The 22058-nt window shown below is 41.7% G+C and overlaps 1 protein-coding gene across 1 annotated transcript in view; it reads left to right on the top strand.

Annotated features, from left to right (window-relative positions):
- Window positions 1-22058, top strand: part of LOC124062040 (NT-3 growth factor receptor-like) — a 161525-nt gene that overhangs the window by 115871 nt on the left and 23596 nt on the right. Inside the window, exons 10-13 of the mRNA XM_046394470.1 lie at window positions 3657-3680; window positions 5157-5203; window positions 12090-12192; window positions 21192-21380. Coding sequence (XP_046250426.1) covers window positions 3657-3680; window positions 5157-5203; window positions 12090-12192; window positions 21192-21380 — 363 coding nt within the window. The remainder of the gene's footprint in view (window positions 1-3656; window positions 3681-5156; window positions 5204-12089; window positions 12193-21191; window positions 21381-22058) is intronic.

Raw genomic sequence — 22058 nt, 5'->3', positions numbered from 1 at the left:
GAGAAGGGGGAGAGGAGAGACAGGGAGATGGAGAGAGACAGGAGAAGGGGAGACAGAGAGAAAAAGGAGAGAGAGAGAGAGGGAGGGAGGATAGAGAGAACAGTGCAGAGCAGGAGCAGGAGCAGCAGGATCCAGGCAGGGCCATGGAGAGGGTTTTGGATCCAGCAGCACTATCAGTGCAGTAGACAGGGCCATAGAGGGTTCACGATTCAGCAGCGGTACCGGGCCTCAGAAGGGCGGGGTAGGAGATTCTGGATCCAGCAACATGCTCCGGAAGTGCTAAGGAAAGATGAAGCACAAAAGCTCCGGGGGAGAGGGCGAGTTGGTACTGTACTGGTGATGAGACATGATGAGTGAGTCCCCCTGCTCTGAAAGCTTGGTGTCTAAGGATCTCCCCCAGCAATCTAAACCTATAGCAGCATAACTAGAGGTTGGTCTAACTATATGCTTTGTCAAAAGGAGGGTTTTAAGTCTACTCTTAAACATAGAGAGGGTGTCTGCCGTTCGAACTGAGATTGGTAATTGGTTCCACAGAAGAGGAGCTTGATAACTGAAGGCCCTGGCTCCATATTTTCATTTGAAGATTTGTGGTATTAGCAGTAAGTCTGAATCTAAGGAACGCAGCACCCTAGAGGGCTGATATGGTAATGAGATCAGTGATATATTATGGTGTCAGACCATGCACGGTTTTGTAGGTTAGGACGAGGATCTTAAATTCTACTCTAAATTTTACTGGAAGCCAATGTAGAGAGGCCAGCACAGGTGAAATGTGGTCACGCCTCTTAGTTTTAGTCAGGACACGAGCTGCAGAGTTCTGAATGAGCTGCAGAGTCCTGAGGGACTTTTTAGGGCATCCTGACTAAAGAGAGTTACAGCAATCTAGCCGAGAGGTAACAAAAGCATGAATGAGCTTCTCAGCAGCATCTAAGGAAAGGACATGCCTGATTTTTGCAATGTTAGGAAGGTGGAAGTATGCAATCCTTGAGATTTGCTTTATGTGAGTGTTGAAAGACAAGTCCTGATCAAAGCTAACACCCAGGTTCTTTACAATGGTGCTAGAGGCAGGAGATAGTCCGTTATGAAAGGCTATATCATTAGCTAAAGATTGTCTAAGGTGTTTTGGACCAACTAGTAGAACATCAGTTTTGTCTGAGTTCAATAGAAGAACGTTGTGGGTCATCCAGGACTTAATATCTGCAACACAGGATTGCAGTTGTGTTAGCTGATTGCTTTCATCTGGCTTCATTGATAAATACAGTTGGGTGTCATCAGCATAAATTTATAGAGTGCTTTCTGAACACATTACCTGGTGGGAGCATATAGATTGTGAATAGGATCGGGCCAAGCACAGAACCTTGTGGAACACCATGGCTAACCTTAGTGTGCATGGATGAATTGTGATTTACATGTACAAAGTGATGTCTGTCTGATAGAAAGGACTTGAACCAGCTTAAAGCAGTTCCTTTTATACCAATTTGATTTTCTAGTCTCTGTAAATTAAAGAATCTGGTGGTCAACAGTATCAAATGCAGCACTGAGGTCCAGAAGGACAAGTACTGAAACACAGCCCTGGTCAGAGGCCATTAACAGGTCGTTGGTGACTTTTACTAGTGCTGTCTCTGTGCTGTGATGTTCCCTAAAGCGACTGACTGAAAGACATCGAGTAGGCTGTTATTATGGAGATACTTGCACAGCTGACTGGCGACAACTTTCTCCAAAATGATGGCATCATCAGTTCTGACCTCTTCACATTGTTGTGCCACTTGTTGCCTCAATGAAAAAAGGAGCAAGGTTCCTCTTGTCCCCTATGTGCCAAAGTGCTTTTGAGACACTCAAAGAACACTTGGTAAATCCACCTGTCTTAGGCCACCTGAATTTCAGTGCACCTTTTGTGGTTAATACTGACGCTGTGAGGTCAGGCTTGGGACAGTACTGGTTCATAAAACCTGGGAACTGGCAAGTGAAGAAGTCCTTGCTTTCACCAGTTGAAATTTGAAGCTAGCTGGGAGGAAGTATTCAGCCACCAAGTTGAAATGATTGGCTGTGGTGTGGGCATTGAAGAAGTGGAGATCCTACATGGAAGGCTGCTTTTTTGAGGCCACAGATCATGCCATCCTTCTCTGGGTGTTTAAAACCCCCAAACCTCACTGAAAGAGTAAACCACACCTTGAAAATCATGATTACCTCTTCTATTGGAAATCAGCATAGACTTTGGGATAAACATCTCCCAGAATTCAGGTTTGGAGTTTGACAAACAAGATCAAATGTGGGTCCAAGCTTATCCTCTCTCCCCTAACTGGAAAGGGCTAGGGGCATTGACCCAGAAAGAATACCAGGAGTGATGCACCAGGCTGTATAAAGAGACATGGCTAACTGGGATAACTCCGGAAACTCGCATCACTTTGGATGGCTTCCAACTGATGCAGGCTGACAGAACAAACGAGAGCAGTAAGAGAAAAGGAAGAGGGCTTGCAGAATTTGTGAATGATAGGTAGTGTAACTCTAGGCTCATAATTATTAAAGAGCAGATCTGCTGTAAGGACATTGAACTGCTAGCCATTGGTGTGAGGCCATATTGGATTCTCACACATACTGGACTTATTATATGTTAAAACCAAGGAGGCATATAACTCATCACCCCTCCCTTCCCTGGGAAGACCTAATCACAACCTATCTCATCTCCTGCCTGTGTACAAAGCCACTGTACACGGGCAACCAGCCATCACCTGCACAGTGAAGAGACTGAAGAGATTCTGAGGGACTGTTTTGATTCTACTGTGGGATCTTCATGGGGAGGACATCGACAGTCTCACACACTGCATAATGGAAGTTAATATGAACTTCTGTGTGAAGAATGCCATACCCACCAGGCCTGTGCAGTGTTTCTCCAACAATAAACCATGGATCATCCCTGACATAAAAACCCTACTTAAACAGAAAAAGAGGGCCTTTAAGTCACAAAACAAGGAGAAGCTGAAGGCTGTTCAGAGAGAACTGAGGAGGAAGATCAGAGAGGGGAAAGTCCGCTACAGGAAGAAGATAGAGAAGCAGCTGCAGCAAAACAACATCAGTGAAGTCTGGAAAGGCCTAAAACCATCTCAGACCACAAGGACACAGACTACCACTAAAGTGGGTAAACGATCTGAACCTGTTCTTCAACAGGTTTGATCAGTCACCCTCCCTGCCCCAGCCACCTCTGCTGTAACCCCCCACCCATGTACTTCCAGCACATTGTCCCACCCCCAGCTCCTTCTCGATAATTTTTAGCTCACAACTACCCACTCCTGTTTCATCTGCCCTGCCATCAACCCATCCCTCACTCCCTCCAGCACACAACTCCCCTGCTCCAACACGTCCATCACCCCAGACCAGACCAGACCAGATGGTATCAGCTCCAGGCTCCTCAAGTCCTATGCAGCCCGGCTGTGTGGGATAGTGGAGTACATGCTGTTTGGTACTGGTGCTAACAGTGCTAACAGTGTTATTTCTTACATGTTCTGCTTCTGATCTTAGATGTGCTCTTATTAAATTATTTTTAGTTTTGATTTTAGGCTGTTTTGCTTCATGTCCTGTTATTTACACTCAACTTTATGTGCTCTTGCAGTATGTCTTACAGTATCTTATCTGTCTCTCCCATTTCTTTTTGTCTTTCACAGATCCAGAAACAGATTATGACTATGGTAAGTGTTTTTTATGATGAAAATATAAAAATTCCCTTGTAGTATTTGATTTAGATTCCTCTACATATGTGAAATATTTTAATATTCATTATAAAACATAACTGTGCAGATTTTAGTGAAGATTAATGACCTGAAATAGTTCACAGCTTGACTGTTCTTGACGGCATGATTCAGAGTTGTTATGAGAGAGTTATGGTGAAATCAGACAGCAACAAACAAAAAATCTACTCAAAATTATAAGTGCCACACTTATTTGACCCCACATCTTCTGTTTCTTGTTCAAATTGTGATATTAAGGTTGTAAAGTAATATAGCTCCAGCCAGCACCAGTGAATTAATTTTAATTAATAAATTAAAATTAATTAATTATAACTGGTTTTAATTCACTCATGGTTATCAAGCCAACAAATATTTGACATTTACATTAAAAAAACATATTGACTAGCCAATATCTAGTGATTCACTGTACAATATGTAAATTTGCAAGCACAACCATATATATGCATGTCTGTATATATTCCCAGAACTATTAGAATTATGTCAAACTATGGTTGTGTGTAGCTGAAGCATCAGTATCATCTCTCAAATGTCACTCATGACTCATTAGAAGTATGTAGTGGTATTTGTAGATCCTGTATATGCTAAAAACATAATAGCTGGGTTACATCACTGTCTCTTGGGACTTTTCAATTGGCACTTTTGTCAGTCAAACCATGCCACGTTAACTTATAATTGGGATGCAATTCCCTGCCATGTGGGGCTAATGCTTCAAATAAAATCATGTCAGGTTAAGCCGACACACAAGTATTGACAAGCCCGTGTTTCTTCTCTGCTTTGTCTGCGTCATGATCTTGGTGTGTGCATTACTTGAATTCATTAAACATTTGGCAGTATGGCACGGGATGCACAATGCATTAACTCATTCTTTAGAATGTAACCACCATGAACAGTCAGAAAATAATGTTTCCGATTCTCTGATTCATTGCTTTGTTGTTGTCAAGGTCATGTCCTCTCTTCATTCCCTGTATAGTTTGCTTGACCACATCTGCTGTCTCAATCCAGGAAGGGGGGACCAAGTCACAACTAAATTGTACCGCAAAGAAGCAATTTGGTTGTGTCGTTGTCAGCCCCATGATTTGGATCCACTCCAGAATTTAATGGGTTCTTTCTTGGTCAATGCTACATCCTTCCACTAAATTTCCGGAAACTGATGACAAATGATAATGTGTCTATGAACTGATCTATAACAATATCATTTCATGTCGGTCATATCTAAGTTATGTGTCTTTGACCTTGTGTCTGCCACTCTTTTTTTGATAGCGTGTTTTCATCACTGATTTGAATAGTTCTGTAGTTTATAATTTTTTATGTGATGACATCAGGCAGTCTCTGCACATCTTCCCTGCAGAAACAGAGGGAGAGTAAACTGCTGTGATTTTTAAATCCAGTCTATATCTTCTTGTGTTTTCCTACCAGTAACCCCGACTGCAGAAACTCACAAACCTGAGAAAGACACATTTGGGGTGAGTGACTGGAATATTAAAAATTTGGTTGACATTTTGGTAAGTAAAGAATGGCCAGAGCAGCAGCATCTTGTTTTTGGGGTGCTGCCATGGTTGTATTTTTGAAGTAAAAAAATCCTCTTAGAAAACTCCATAAATAGTAACTAATACATTTATTTTAATTTAAACTGAACAGTATTACATTACTGTTCAGTGAAAGTGTAAAGCCACAGTTCACACATCAAAGAAGAAAGAAGTGCCAGTAGTACAGAGTAAGAATTTATTACTAACCACTCTAGTCTAGTGTATCCAAATACATTTTCCCATTATATTTGAATTGTCTTAGTTCTGTAAGGTTTCAGACTTGCCTCTGTGTCTGGTCTCAGTGTTATGGGTCCTGACTTGGCTCAGGAATCAGGTCTCAGCTCCTGTTTCTGTTCCAGATGGAGTTGTTTTTCCTTTGCTGCCCAGTGTAGCAGCATGCTTTTGACTGAAAATGGTGAGCCTCTGCTGTCAGCCAGCTGTCAGTTCCTTACAGAGATGTACATTCCAGTAATATCATATCTTGTACAGTGCTCATTTTCCATAGTATGCCCTATTTAACAAATGAACATGATTATATTTACAGTCATGGAAAAAAAAATTTAGACCACCCTTGTTTTCTTCAATTTCTTGTTCATTTTAATGCCTGGTACAACTAAAGGTACATTTGTTTGAACAAATATAATGATAACAACAAAAATAGCTCATAAGAGTTTAATTTAAGAGTTGTTATCTAGCCATTTTCCATGGTTTTCTTGATAATAACCAAAATTACTTAGGTTCTTATACCAATAGCTGTGGTATTGTACTACCAAAAACAGTGCTTTTAGGCATTTCGTGTTTCTTTTCTGTCTGTTAATCACATGATACACACAGGAGTAAGTATGTGATTGCATAACCATTGTTTTTGATGACTACAGCCATGCGTCTTGGCATGCCCTTCACCAGCCTCTTACATTGTTCTGCTGTCATAGCAGCACATTTCCTTTGCAAAAACTCCAACAAATTTTCTTTCCTTCTGTTTTTGGGCTTGTGGTTCTGCATTTTGAGTTTGATGATGTTCCACAGGTTTTCAACTGGATTTAGATCTGGTGAATGAGTAGGCCAAGGCATGGTTCGAGTGTTCTGGTTCGAATGTTCTGGTACTCCATCCAAGCTTTAACTGATCTGCTGTGTAGCAAGGGGCATTGTCTTGTTGGGAAATCCAGTCATTCGAGGCAGGAAAGAGTTTATCAGCTGATGGAAGATGACTGTTTTCAAGAGTAGCCCTGTACATGACCTGGTTCATTCGCCCTTCACATTATTGCATTTGCCCTGTTCCATCCATACTTTAACAACCCCAGATCATCACAGATTCACCCTCATGTTTTACTGTAGGGGCAAGACAGTCTGGTTTGTAGACTTCTCTAGGCTTCCTCCTAACCAGTAAGTTGGCTGGAGTGGGCATAAACTCAAAATTGGATTCACCTCTGAAGAGAACCTTAGCCCAATCTTTGTGATCCCTAGCAAAGAGTAACTGGGCAATCATCTGCCTTTCGTTGATGAAAGGCTTCTTCCGTGCTCTGTGTGACTTCAGACCAGCTTCAAGAAGTTGATTTCGAACTGTCTTTGCTGAACAAGTCACATTTCTCGACAGTGCCCACTCATTTTTAAGGTCCCCGGATGTCTGACAACGATTCCTGACACAGGAATGGATGAGTGCACGGTCCTCTTGCGAAGTAGAAAGACATTTCCTGCCTTGACCAGCTAGCAATTTGGTAGTACCATGTTCGGCTTGCTTTTTCTTGGTGTAATGAACGGCTGTCTTGGAGATCTTCAGCTTTTTGGCTACCTGTCTCTCACTCATGTCAATTTCCAGCATTGCCAAGATGGCTGCCTTTGTGGCTTCTCATAACTATTTTGTTTTAGGCATTATGTGAGAGCTGAGAACTTTTGAGTTGTGCTACAGCTTGAATGTAAGCAGGAAACCACTCTCGGCCTTTGCATGTGCAGTGCTGCTTATGACATGAAATGGCCTCTCATATACCCTAGGAATACAATTAAGCTTAAGCATGTCAAATAGGACATAAAGTATTATGAAATTAGTTGAATTTTTTGTCGTGTTCACTATATTCTTCAAGTAATATATCTTTAGTGTTGCCAGGCATTAAAATGAACAAGAAATTGAAGAAAACAAGGGTGGTCTAATATTTTTTTCCATGACATACATACATACATGCATTGCAAGAGAGAGATAGAGATGCATGTAGCACAATACTGACTGTGAGCTTAGATTCTAACTGCATATCAGACTGAGGAGCTAGAACAAGAAATAATTTGGTAATAACTATAACTTGGTCCTTAAAAATATAGGAATAAGTTAGGACTGGCATGCTCCTGCTGATGCTCCTGCTCCTGCTGGTGTGGGTTTGTTACAAAATGAAAATACAGACTCAGCTGGCAGCTCTTCAGATGTGCTGCAGGAGCTTGAGGACAAAGTTAAGGAACTTTCAGGGTAAGTTCAAACTTGGTCCGAAAAATGTTTAGCTGCACGTTGCTCGAAAAGATAAAACCTGAGAATGGCTAGATGTGCCCTGCGATTGACTGGCGACCAGTCCAGGGTGTACCCTGCCTCTCGCCCGTAGTCAGTTGGGATAGGCTCCAGCTCCCCTGTGACCCTGACGGATAAGCGGTATAGAAAATGGATGGATGGATAGCTAGATGTATCGTGATGTAAGCTGCCTCCAAAAAACCCCCGGCCTCCAGCTCAGCTACTCACAGAATTCAGTTGTAATAGCTGGGTTTCAACCTGTAGAGGGCAGTCTGGTGTGATTTGCCAGCCATACTGCAGCATACAGAAATGAGAGAGTAATCAAATCAGTTCAAAAGGAGTTGCTACCAGTCTGTAAAAACATGCTCTTCCAGATCCAACATTTTCTTTTTGCAAACATGTAAACATGTTTTTATGTTTGCATATAGAGTGAGGGAGATCCCGATTACCACTGAGGTGTGTTGTGCACAGGAAGGAGCAGATTTGATTATTAGTAGACTACTTGAATAGTTCAAGATACAGTTCGTAGGGGCTGCAGTGTCACAGACTGCTGTGTGGGTGGCATAGATACGTATGCATAGGTATGAATATACATGACATGTGCAATGATTGTTATGGGTGGTGTTTTGAGATGAATGTGTGATGTTCCCTATGCAGACTTCAGTGTAGAATGGTTGATGAGGGTGATCGTCAATCTGGCAACCTCTGAAAGGTGTGGGAAGTCAGGCTGACTTCGGGTAGTCCAAGGGGATTGGTATAACCCCCTACCACTATTTGAGTGTGTATCCAGCAGGTATTGGCCTTTTGGCCAGGTTGTCTGAAAATAACAGGAAAGCAGGGCATGAAGTGCTGTGAATGATGGCTTCGTGAAGTGCTCTAGGCTCACTGGCAGATAGTATGGCGCATCAAGCTTCTCCAAGGACTTGAATTGCCAGGACTCTGCCAACAACTTTACTGCTTCTGTCACACAGATCTGGATCAGGTTTTCCATGTCTTGGTCCATGGCTCTCCTTCTCGGGGAGCCTGGGCCATTATTATGCCATTTGCTCCCTTGTTTTCTTTGTCTAGGTCTTTGTTTGGGGCAACCTCTCCTTCTAAGCTGAGTGGGGTCCACCTACCCTGGTTTCATTTGGTCCTTCATTTTGTCACCAACCCCCTGGTTTCGTCTTTTACCCAGGTGGGAAAGTGGTCGATGTTTCTAGGGCCTTGCACTGACGTCCATTGGAGTCGTCACGTGAGTGACTCAGCAAGAAACAAGATGGCAGCAGAGCGGCACGCAGGGCGTGCGGCTCAGAGCCAAGATGGCGATTCCCCACGTGATGTGGCATACGTGGCAAACAAAGATTACAAAGGCAAAGACCCTCGAGCGTCACCTATCTAGCAGTAAACTGAAGTTTATCTGATCAGGTATTGGTCCTTTAACTGGTGATGCGCGAGCTCACAGAACTGATGAGAGTGGATGATCGATAACAAAAAGTAAATGACTGCAGCACTTACAAGTCCAAAAATCACACATTAACAATGCTATCTTAATAATGCCTCTGCCCAGACATAAGCCTCTTACTGTGCATTTTGCTCCGATTCTTCGGAGTTTGGAAAAGAAATTGAACGACCACAGCGCTGTTCTCGGCGGGGTGCTGACCGTCCATTACTTCGCTCCTCTGGGGTTGCGGAGTATTGATGTTTTCCTTGGCGGCAGCGGGGAAAATCACCAGTGAAAAAAAATAAACTAACTTTGTTTCGTCCTTAACAAAGTTGGTGCGCGGTCCTCGTTAACGTGAGATCACTAGGCACTTTAAATGTTTTACTCACTCAGTTCACTGCACCTTACATTTTGCTGGCACCTTACAGTGTACTTCTACTTCTTTTTTGCACAACATCACACTGTCTATTTGTTATATATACACTTTTTTATATTGCCTTGTATTATTTTTAACTTTTGTATAGCTTGTTGTGTGTATTGCTGCTGCCGCACTGCAATTTCCCAGCTTGGGATCAATAAATATATCTATATATCTATATATCTATCTATCTATCAGATAGAAAAAGGGAAAAATAAAGGAAAGCACAGCAGTCTGGTTCTCGGCCCGCGAGTTGAAGACTGTGACCCAGGATTTTAAAGTTGATAATAATCAAATGTTTGAATGCTGCTCCCTTTCTGCGACCTGGACAGCAGGAGAGCCTGGAGTAGCTCTCACTGTCAGAGCACGCCTGTGGAAAAAGCCACGACTGAGGGTCCCAATGAACTTTTATTACCTGAGTGACATCACCTCGGACCCCCGTGAAGATGGCTGGACAAGCTGGACACAGCCAATGTCCGTGCTGGTCCTGAGTTGAATTCAGGTTTTACAACTAGGTGTGTGTCATGGGGGGGTGTCTCTAACGGTCAGTCTCTATTGTTCTCCTGAGCACATGGCTAGAGATTCCAACACCATGCAGCAGAGCATGAAAGGAGACAGTGTGTGTTTTCAACGGGGCAATATGATTTAATATGTTAGATAGATGAATGTTATAGAATAGAACCATATCACCAGGACACATTTTAAGTGACTGATCTGTGAGTTGGGATTGGAGTATTTCTAATAGCTCAGCTGTGTCAGTGTTCTTGCTGTTCCTAAACGAGGTGTAGTGTGATGGACGGCAGTAGCGATATTGAACAAAACAGCTTTATGGTCTGAGACAGAGAGATCCTTGGAGCCAAGAGATACCAGCAGTGCAGGCAAGGTCAAGAATGTGACCTTTTGAGTGAGTGGGAAGTTTAAATGCTGAGTTAGATCAAAACAGTTTAGGATGCTAAGAGAATTTTCAGCAAAGGTATAGTTATTTGAATCCACATGTATATTAAAATCACCCAGAGCCAGGATAGATGAATACATAGGACACACAGCAGATAGCAGCTCAGAAAATTCATTTAAGAAAACAGAAGATGCTTTTGGAGGCCGGTAGAAAAGTAAAAGGAGTAGTGATACAGTACCAGAAAATTTCAAAGGATGAAAAATCCTGTAGGGGCACACACAGAAGCTTAAAACAGGAACAGTGAAGCACTGCAAGTCCTCCCCCACACCCAGTCAAGTGTGGCTTTTCAGTAAACTCATGCCCAGATGGAATAGCTTCATTTACTGTGATAAATTCATTTGGTACTTGCCAGGTTTTAGTAATACACACAACAATACCCATATCGGAAATTACATCATTAATGCTTTGGTGTTAAGAGACTGTACATTGAGCAGAGCAAAAGATGTATTCTTTAAAGTAGAATGATTCTGAGGGACTTTCACTAACATCATGGGGCATAGATTGTTGAAATCAGCAGTGCGCTGTACAGTGTTCTGATTTATGTTCCAAGACAAGGTCCAGAGAAAGTCAATGTTGTTGGGATGAAGATAACAGGCAAACTTCCTATGAGAGCAGAATGCCAAGGTGTTGCTGTGACAGAAGGGCATCTGGAGATTTGTATCAGTTTTCTCGCAGGCCACGGAGACAGGCCGACGAGCAGTTGAGAGCCATCAACAAGGAGCAGATGTTGACAGGACTCACAGGGAAACCACTATATCAGCCAGAGGTCATGGACAAGGAGCCAGAACAGCAACACGGTGGTAGATTGCATTGGGGCAACAAGTTAGTACTGACCTACCTAACCTAATGCACCTAGTCTTCTTCCCAGTAGTCTAACACGTTAGCCAACAAGTGTAATCACTGACACCCTCAGGGGCTGGCAACGGAGGTAACCAAGTCCCTGTAAGTGTAGCCACATAAGCAGCTTAAATGGCAAGCAAGAAACTTACCCAAGCAGACTTGGTACTCATGGGAGGGCTCGTACAACAACACATAGGATGGACAGGTGAGCAGGCAGGCAGGCGTACCAAACCAAAGTGTTGCATTAGGTAGCAGGTAATTGACATCCCAGCTCTAATCGGTCGGAAGGAAGAGCAGAGACAGTAGATCCAAAGTTTGTAGACACTGTGTAGCCAAAATACAACTCTCAACAGTGAGTAGTTTATTCAACACAGTCCAGGCCAGGTTGTTAGTTCTCCAAAAAATATGCAATGATGGGTAAAAATGTAGGAAAATAGCAGCAATAGATAGTTGGAAAATAGTTTAAAAATGCAAAAAACTTTGCCAGTAAAGGAAATAACAGCATTACTAAACATTAGGTTTCATCCAGGACTACAAGTATTTTCACCAAATTTTCAGGAAATCTGGTGCAAAGCTGTATTTCATGGCCTGATGAGGTCCTTGCTGTGCAGAAATCAACATTTGTATTTCATCATGTGTATCTGCGATGGTTTACCAACACTACTTTCCTTTTATCTTCTTTGTCCCTCTCATCCGTAGGTGTCTGTAGCAGTAGGCATGGCAGGCTTTGCCTGTGTGATGCTCGTGGTTCTCTTCCTTCTCATCAACAAGTATGGACACCACTCCAAGTTTGGCATGAAGGGTAAGAAGCCCATACATCTCTCAGTCTATTTGTTCTGTCTTTCTGATTATTTGTCACACCTTTAATCGGAAAGATCTGTCTGACATTAAATCAGATTAAACTTTTCCTGTTTTAGGCCAGTTAGGATTATTATCCAAAATTATTTCTATGTGCTAAATGCCAGAATAATGAAAGAGAGGATTTTTAGACAATTTTTTATTACTTTCTTCAAAGTCAGAAGTTTACATACACTAAGATTTCTATGCCTTTAAACAATTTGGGAAAGCCCAGATGATGAAGTGATGTCTTTGGAAGCTTCTGATGGGTTTATGGGTTTAACATCTGAGTTAATTAGAGACATACTTGTGGATGTATTTTAAGGCACACCTGAAACACACTGCTTCTTTGCGTAACATCATGGGGAAAGAAATGGTCAAAAGAAATCAGCCAAGATATCAGAAAGAGAACTGTGGACTTGCACAAGTCTGTTTCATCCTTGGGTGCAATTTCCAGAAACCTGAAGGTGCCACATTCATCTGTTCAAACAATTATATGCAAGTCTAAACATCACGGGAATGTCCAGCCATCATATCGGTCAGGAAGGAGACGGGTTCTGTGTCCCAGAGATGAACGTGCTTTGGTCCGAAATGTGCATATCAACCCAAGAACAAAAGCAAAAGACCTTGTGAAGATGCTGGCTGAAGCTGTTAATAGTGTGTCATTATCCACAGTGAAACAAGTACTGTACCGACATGGGCTGAAAGGCCACTCTGCCAGGAAGAAGCCATTACTCCAAAAGAAACATCAAAAAGCCAGATTACAGTTTGCAAATGCACACAGAGACAAAGACCCTAATTTTTGGAGACGTGTCCTGTGGTCTGACGAAACTAAAATCGAACTGTCTGGCCATAATGAGAGGGGTAAGGGGTAAGCTTGCAAGCCTGAGAACACCATCCCAACTGTGAAATACGGGGGTTGCAGCATCATGTTGTGGGGTTGTTTTGCTGCAGGAGGGACTTGGTGCACTTCACAAAATAGATGGCATCATGAGGAAAGAACATTATGTGGACATACTGAAGCAACAACAAAGTCAGTGTTTTGAAGTGGCCATCACAAAGCCCTGATCTCAATCAAAATTTATGGGCAGAGCTGAAAAGGCATGTGCGAGCAAGGTGCCCTACAAATTTGGCTCAGTTACACCAGTTCTGTCCGAAGGAATGGGCCACAATTCCTGCCGGCTATTGTGAGAAGCTTGTGGAAGGATATCCAAAATGTTTGACCCAAGTCATACATTTTAAAGGCAATGGTACCGAATACTAATGAAATGTATGTAAACTTCTGACTTAAAAAAAAAAAAATTCTCTCTCTCATTTTTCTGACATTTAGCAAATAGAAATAATTTTGGTAATCCTAATTGACCTAAAACAAATTTAATCTGATTTAATGTCAGACAGTGAGAAAAAAAAGATTATGTGTCTTTTTATACAGTGTATGTGAACCTCTGGTTTCAACTGTATACATCTTGGAATATTAGTCAGGAAAATAAGATTACGGAATAATTGAGAGTTGGACAGATAGATGGATGGAAAAAACATGAAGACTTGTGTTTTGTCCCCATAAGTAAGTAAGGCAGGTTCTCACAATGTGATTGTGTAAATATATTTATATGTGTACACACACAAACACACACACACACACACACACACACACAATGTTCATATATATTCATTTTTAAGGATAAGAGACAAAACAGAAACTAAAGATGACAGAAGAGGGAAAAACATCCTGGCTTTCAGTGTGAAAAAAAGCATATAATCAGTCAGGAAAATATATATTTCCAGACATTATTACTGTTCTTATCTCTATGTGGATGCATAATACTACTTTTAAAATATTTGTAGTAAGAAATGTAAACAAGCCAGCAGCGAAAGTTTCCGATAAATGTATTCAGTTTATCTGCTGAAAGTAGACCAAGCACCTGCAGCCGCAGTGATCTTCCAGGTTAGCAGCTCCAGTGGAGCTGCTCAAACTACCTCCCTCAGCTGGCTCCTGCCAATGAGTGTTTGCACATACTCGAACCAGTGATGGTGAAAGTAAACTGGCCCCAGCTTGTTCATGTTTACCAAGCCAACACCTCTGAGATGACTCATATCAACACATCTAAACAGGGTGAGAGAAGGAAAGATCCATTGCTGATGAGAAGTTCTCTGGGAAGAGCAGACAGGATTTAGATTTATTTCTCTTAGTTCCATTCTTGTTGTTGAATCCCCCATCAAACTGTTTAAAACCCATGATAATATACAATTAAACGTTGCATTACACAGACTAAGGTAAATATGCACAACAAAACATAAAACTTGTGAATTAACAAACCTCACTGGCTGCACAAGACCAAGAGGGGATGAGACCGCTTGAGGAGGCATGCAGTTTTTAAAATATGTAACTTTTTCAGTTTTTACCTTTAAAGCTGAGTAAAATCTTCTCCTGCTCCACACATCTTCTTTGTGCATGCTGTAACAACTAAAAGTGTTGTCTGTGTACAGAGGTTTCTAACTTCTTAGTATTATTGCAAATCATAATCACCAAAAATAAACCACATAAACAATGTATATTGGAAAACATTAAATTATGACATAAATATCATTTATTGCAGTTACAACCATTGTTTCATTTAGTGGGGTAAGTCACTGCAAAGTACAGTTGACTTCATTTCCCTTCAGTTCACAGTGTGTTCACATAGAGAAGCTGAAGTCACCAGTTGTTCTGAATTTCAACTAATAGCTATTCACAAAACTTAAAAATGGACTAATATTTAAACCTACATTTCACAGAATATTTTAAGAATGTACAAGATTCCTCACCTGAACATCTTCATCATAAATGTCTATGTTTTGATTTTCAGTGGAACATATTTCCATGCTTCTTTCCAACAAATGTTTTAAAAATACATCATAATTATATGAAAAAATGTTTTTTTTAATATGAAACAGATTTTGTGAAAAAATTTTCTTAAAATGTAATAGAAATGAAACATTTTACATACTACATAATCCATGAACTGCCACCTCATTGTGGTGGAAGGCTTTGAGCACCCTAATGATCCCAGGAGCCATGTTGTCAGGGGCTGTCTGCACCTGGTGAGGTCTCCCACGACAAATTGGTCCTGAGGGAAGGCTGAGACAAAGCTCAGTTCACAGAGACCTCATTCAGGGGTTGTGAAGCTAACTGTTGGGGACATGGAATGTCACTTCACTGGTGGGGAAGGAGTCTGAGCTTGTGTGAGAGGTTGAGAGATACCTGCTAGATATAGTCGGGCTCACCTATATGCATGGCTTGGACTCTGGAACCAGTTTCCTTGAGAGGAGCTGGACTCTTGTCTTTTCTCGAGTTGCCTAGGGTGAGAGGCAGAGGGCAGGAGCCCCATGGCTCTCTGCCTGTATGTTGAGGTTTACTACAAAGAGCGGAAGGGTTGCTTCCCAGCGCCTTCGGGTCGGGGTCCTCGGTGCAGACCTGGGACACAATGGAGGGATTATATCTCTCGTCTGGCCTGGGAATGCTTTGGCATCCACCTGGATGAGCTGTTGGAAATGGCCAGAGAGAGAACAGTCTGGGCGTCCCTGCTGAGGCTGCTGCTCCTGTGACCCAAACACAGATTAGCGGAGGAAGACGAGACGAGACATGCAACATGAATGCAACACCTTTGAAGATAAATAGATAAAACAATAATAATAATATTCTTTATGTAATCTGTATCTCAAGCACTGTAAAATCAGATCAGACTGATTAGCTGTGTAGGTTAACAGGAGCCATATATTGTCTTTTATGGTTCTCCTGCTGCACCATACAGTGATAAGAGTGAAGTTTGTCATATATAACAATAAAATGCGTGATTCTTACTAATAATGTTTTTCGTCAGTTTCATACCAATGTGCTTTGCATTTTCATTGTCCAGTTTTGAGATGCACGGCACATCATTTAATGTACAGCTTGCACAGCAGGTACTGCTATTCATTGTTTAAAACCTCACACATTAGGTAGGTCCCAGCCTAGCAGTAATTGACCTTTACCCTGATAAGCTGTTCTACACAAATTCCATTGTAGTATCTTGTTTTGATGTTGCTCTCTGTCACACATTATAAAAATGCCTTTCATATTTCCAAACACAGTGATTCAATAGGTTTTTGTTAATGGTAGAGGTAGATGTCCTATGAGATACTGAGCTGCACCTCTGATAACATCGGTGCCTTTCAGAAGTGGTGACAAACTTCTCTGGATAATAGTATCATAGACTTGCATTTTGCCATCCAGAAACCATGCCATCACGAATCCATTCACACTGCTTTTCGTGAGTGTGCTTCTGCTTGGCTCATTACTCAGTGTGGGAATCCTACTGGCTGAGACATGTGGTCAAGATTGCTTAGCAAAGTCTCTTTTAATTATGACTGCAGACTAACCTTTTAACAGAATATTCTGCCACTGCATTTCATGGGACATGTTGAGAAATATAAACATGCGCATAAGCATTCAGTAATTCCACTACTCCTTATTCACACACACACACACACACACACACACTCACACACACACAGAACACCACATCAACCATTTTTTGATTACATCCATCTGTTCATTTAGTGCTGCCTCACAGCCAGCTCACATTACTGCTTGTAGGGTGAAAATGCACTTTCAAATACATGCACATACACACACTGACATTTGACTTGCAGCATATGGAGATGAAATGTGTTGATATGGAGTCACAACCACTTAAAGTGGATGCTTTTTAAAGAAGATGGAGCTGAGCAAGACACTGATGATTCTGTTAAATCTCCATAAATAATCCTCTTCATATACTCTGTTCCTCTGTTTGAGGAGGAAATTACATCTCTGTTTTCTCCACTGATAGAATATAGTCATCTTTATCACGCTGTAATCTGCTTTTAGAGCCAATAATCTTTTAATGTCCAAAGATGCATTGAGAGATGTCTGACAGTGTCTGTCTCTGTGAAGCTTTACTGACACAACAGTATTTTGCCTTTGGAGCTGAAGCCAAAGTGCATAACGTATGAGGCTCTGCTTGTATATCTACAATTAAAGGTCTGAGTCAGAGGTTTAACTATTTTGTGACCATTCTTGTCTTGTTGTTGTCTTGCATCTTGTAAGCCCATATGGGCAGGTCACCATATTGATTAGGACACTTCAACTCACTTCAATTCAGTTTCACTTGGCAGAGAGTGTTCCCTGCAAAGAAAAGGGAAGAGTAAAGGAACCTGCACGCATCAGGGAAGCACTAAAACATTGTTGATCCCTATGTGGCAGATTGTCTGAGAAACTCAGAAGGATCTATGTCCAGATGTCACACAGCGGTGAGGTATTGTCTCGTTTTGGTTTTATGTCTCGTCATTTCCTGTTTTATTTTGAAAAGTAACTCTCCTCTCGTTTCAGGTCACTTGCCCTTCCTCTTGTGTCTCCGGTCTGATTGTCTACCCGATTACCTGATTGTGTCCACCTGTTCCCTATTATCCCCTGTGTTCAAATAGTCTGCGTTTCCTTGTCTTGTGCCAGTGTGTTTTCGTCCTCGTGCGTTCACCCTAGCATTTCCTCGCCACAGCCACAGTCTTGATCGTTTTCTCTATTTGCCTTATGGTTCTAACCTCTGTTCAGAGTGACTTTTTGTTGTTAAGTTTTCATAGTATAGAGTTTTTTGCCCAAAGTTTTGAGACAGGGATTTTGAGTTCTGCTTTCTTTTCCCTCTTGAAGAGTGATTTTTAGTTCCTTAGTAGTTTTTCCTCCTTGTGAGTGATTTTTTGTTTCCCAGATAGATCTTTACCCTTAGTTATTCTTTCCTCCTATGGGAGCGCTTTCTTTTGTAGACAGAGCAGATATTCACCTCGGTAAGTTTGATAGCTCTTTTGTTTCTACCCCTGGTAAGTTTTTATAGTCGCGCATCGTCTCCGGACGAAACTCAGGTAATTTGATAGCCACTTGGTTTTTTCACTCTGTAGTGTATCTCTTGACGGAGCTATAATAAAGACTGCTGTTGCGCACCTTACTCTGCACCTGAGCCCTATTCTGCTGGATCCTGACACCAGATAGATTAACCATTATTGAACAAAGGTGGTGGCGTAGAGCACCAACTATCCAACTAGCCACCAATAGTGCAGAACTTCAGATCTCTCCCCAGACGGTTTAACCCCTATTCACACCTCCACTCATGACCCTAACGACTCACATAATGAAGTGGAACAATCACTCACTAATCAGTCACACATTGGCTCATGTGACCCTAACAACTCACATGATGGTAGGAGGTGTCAATGATCCTCAGGACCACCCCCAACTCCACTAGAGGTTAAATACCTGGAACTCCTCATCACTGTTTAGAAAGGAAGAACCCTTGCAGATGAGAAGTGAAACATCTTCAAGAACCTAAAAGATATCTGGTTGCCTTCTCTTTCAGCACTTTAACTGCCATGACCTGCATGACTGAAAACCTACATAGACATTCAATTCAGTTTAATTGTATGGTGCCAATTCTCAACAAAAGCTATCTCATGACACTTTCTAAGTAGCATCCTTACTCTTTAATGTAGTCCTTAATATAGAGAGACCAAAACGTCCCCCATGAACAAGCACTTGGTGACAGTGGTAAAAAAAAAACTGCCTTTAAGCAGACAGAAACCTTGAAGCAGACCCAGGCTGTGGGTGCATGGCCATCTGCCTTGACGGTTTGTGTCAAGAGAAAGTGATAGACAGAAAAGAAGAACGAGATAGGAATGGGGAAATGCACAGACAGAGATGCATAGCAACAGCAATAATAATGGAAATAATGGAGCTTAAAAAATAAGACTAATAATATGGTAGCAGTTAACGTCAAACAGGTCTACAGTAGGAGGGCCAAACACAATCTATGGGGATCTGCGGGGCAAGAAAGGCTTGTACATGCAGCTACTCGGATTTAAAATGCTTTTCAAGTTTGTAATACACAAAAAGGGATACCGGCTGGGTAAAGGCATGATGTGCCAGCTCCAGTGTAAACCTACTCATGTTATTCTGGGATAATCAAAGTAGATGCTCAACTCATTTTTAGTATACAGAGTGAAAAAGTCTCAAAACGGGGGGTTGTGGTTAACTGGTGGGTCACACATGATCTGAACCCAGGAGATCTGAGTTTGCACCCTGTGTTTGCAACCAAATTGTTGCTTTACGCTAATCATGTGTGAAAAAGGTTTTCCTGTAGGAAGTCACAGACAGTTAAGGGCACCTTGTGCATCTGTATGAGATAGCTGTGGGGTGTGACAAAGCTGCCTCAGTATTTGATAAACTAAGATGAAAGCATGTTGTAGATTCTGAGGTTTTATCATAGGCATTGCATGTCTCAAATATATAAGTAGAACCTATAGCTATGACTGTACTACCAAGGTACCATATAAAAAACTGTGGTCTATCAGCAATGGTTTCTTGTGTTTTCTCCAAATTCTGATTGAGAGTGACGTTGAAGCTATTTTTTCCCTTTTAGTAACTCACATCAAGCAAAGCAATTTCCTCTACATCTTTTTGCACACCCAATCACTGCCCTCCAGTACACTGAATGAAACCAATCAACCAGTAAAGTCAAATAAATACATATTGCATTGCAATCTGAACTACCCAGAACTTAACCCAGTATTATTGTAACCTCAATGACACTCCCTTAAAGCTCTTCATGCTAAGTCACAAAATGGAGGAGCGATGGCAAACCGAAGGTGAACACAAGACTTTAATAAACAAAAGCAAACAAGAGACAGCTGGCAGTCCTAGTACAAATGGCCCAAACAAAGAACAGTCCAAATGGCACATGCAGGAAATACAGGGAACTCAGAGAACAAAAGGAATGCAGTAAAGGCAAAAAACTCAGAGAAACAACAGATGCAAGGAGTTAAGGAAACCCAGGACACAAAGATCACAAGGAAAGCAGCAAATAGAAGACAGAGAAAACCATCTTCAGTGAATGATGAGGGTGCAGGAAAACAGGAGACCTCAGGCTGATGACCTGGGTTCAGGGCAGAAGAGGGGCAGAAAAGAGGGAGCTTCTCTGGAGAGCAATGGTGAAGATGGAACCCCTCTGGAGGCTGGGCTTCAGGCTGACAGCAAAGAGGAAACCCCTCTTGAGGCCAGGCTGGAGTCCAACAGCAAAGACGGAACCCCTCTCGAGACTGGTGACACGGATGGAATGGCCCAACAGACTCGTGACAATTCTGGAGATCAGAGCAGGAGGCGGATGCAGGACAGAATGAATGGACGCTGGTATGTGGGTATCTGGGACTACCCCTGCAGCAAGGGGACCAAGATTTGCTATTAGGCCACCAACAAATTGATTTTCTCTGGGATTGCTTGTGTAGTAGCATTTCAACAGTTCCCTATTCTCTGCCTTTGTCCACGAGTGCCTTGTTGCAGTAGCTCATTTCTCATCAGGTTGCCCTGGTCCCCCAACACCTGACGCCGACCTTGCTGACCCAGGTGACATCCAAGCCAGTGTGACTCTTATTTGCATATATAAATTATATGACGTATATTTCAACTTGTGTGGGGGTCTAATTATGATCCTGATTAGTTAACTAGCTGTTTGATGGAATAGATGACCAACTATCCAGTAGCCTTGCTAACTTGCTGACTGGTTAATTAACTGCAATTCTTACAGCATAAGTTACTGGGTCACTGAGAGCCTAGCTGTGTAGATGACTGGCTGTTCAGCTCATTAACTAGCTGCTTGGATGCTGGTTTGTTGACTGATGATATTTGTCAATCCTAACCTCAAAATATTCTTCTTTTCATTTTTTCCTGTCTCCCATCCTATACCATTATAGTCCTTTCATTTCTCTTTTTCAATTAAACAGGATTTGTATGAAGACATTGTCTCAGAATTATGAATATTCAACGATAAATAAATAAATAATATCATACGTTACCTCAGGTTTGGGCTTTTGTTTCATCTAAAGAAGTATTCATCCAGTCTATATTCTCTCTGTCTTTCTTTCTAGGACCAGTAGCAGTGATAAGTGGTGAAGAAGACTCTGCCAGCCCCCTTCATCATGTGAACCATGGGATTATCAGCCCTTGCACACTGGATGCTGGGACAGATGCTGTGGTAATTGGAATGACTCGGATCCCTGTCATAGAGAACCCACAGTACTTCAGACATGGACACAACTGTAACAAACCCGCCACTTGTAAGTACAGACACCGAGGTTGAGCCAGACACTGAACAAGTGTTTTGTCAATTTTCACAGATTTTTTTAAATTAAAAAAAAACAACCCAAAAAACACGTTATTCATCTTTCATAATATTACTAACATACATAAACATGAAAATACTGTTTATTTCCCTCCTTGGTGCATGTGGTTCTGATGATGCTGCTGACAGTCATCATGAGCTTTTATTACATTTGAGTTCATGTTTACAGCTCTTAGTTTGTTTATAATAAGTAATCAACAACAGTGCTGTTTTTTCACCAGTAAGTAACGCCATCAGATATATACTGTGAGAACACACAATGCAATTTTTAAATTGTGCAGAAAAGGTCAGAATCGGAATCAGAATTCCTTTATTTATCCCCAAAGGGAAATTCTTTGAAATCTGCTTCCCACTAGGGAAGATGAGATGAAGATGAAGTATTAAGCAGTATACTATAGACAGGCTGGCAGCAGGCCGAGTCTATCTGGCATCCTCTCTCGCTATACCCACTAGGGGATCTTCTCCTCTCTTTACCCAATTGTCCAGAACATACTGCTGCAGATCTGATGATATGACTACAACGTTGATAACTGACCTGTGATCAAGAGTGTCCTGGGGCCAAGTGCAATTATGGACACCCATATGTCCAAATATGGTGTTAATAGGAGCAAAT

The sequence above is a fragment of the Scatophagus argus genome, chromosome 7, assembly GCF_020382885.2.
Source record: "Scatophagus argus isolate fScaArg1 chromosome 7, fScaArg1.pri, whole genome shotgun sequence".
Lineage (NCBI taxonomy): Eukaryota > Metazoa > Chordata > Actinopteri > Scatophagidae > Scatophagus > Scatophagus argus.
Note: the sequence above shows the minus strand (reverse complement) of the source record. Positions and strands in the feature narration are given on the sequence as shown.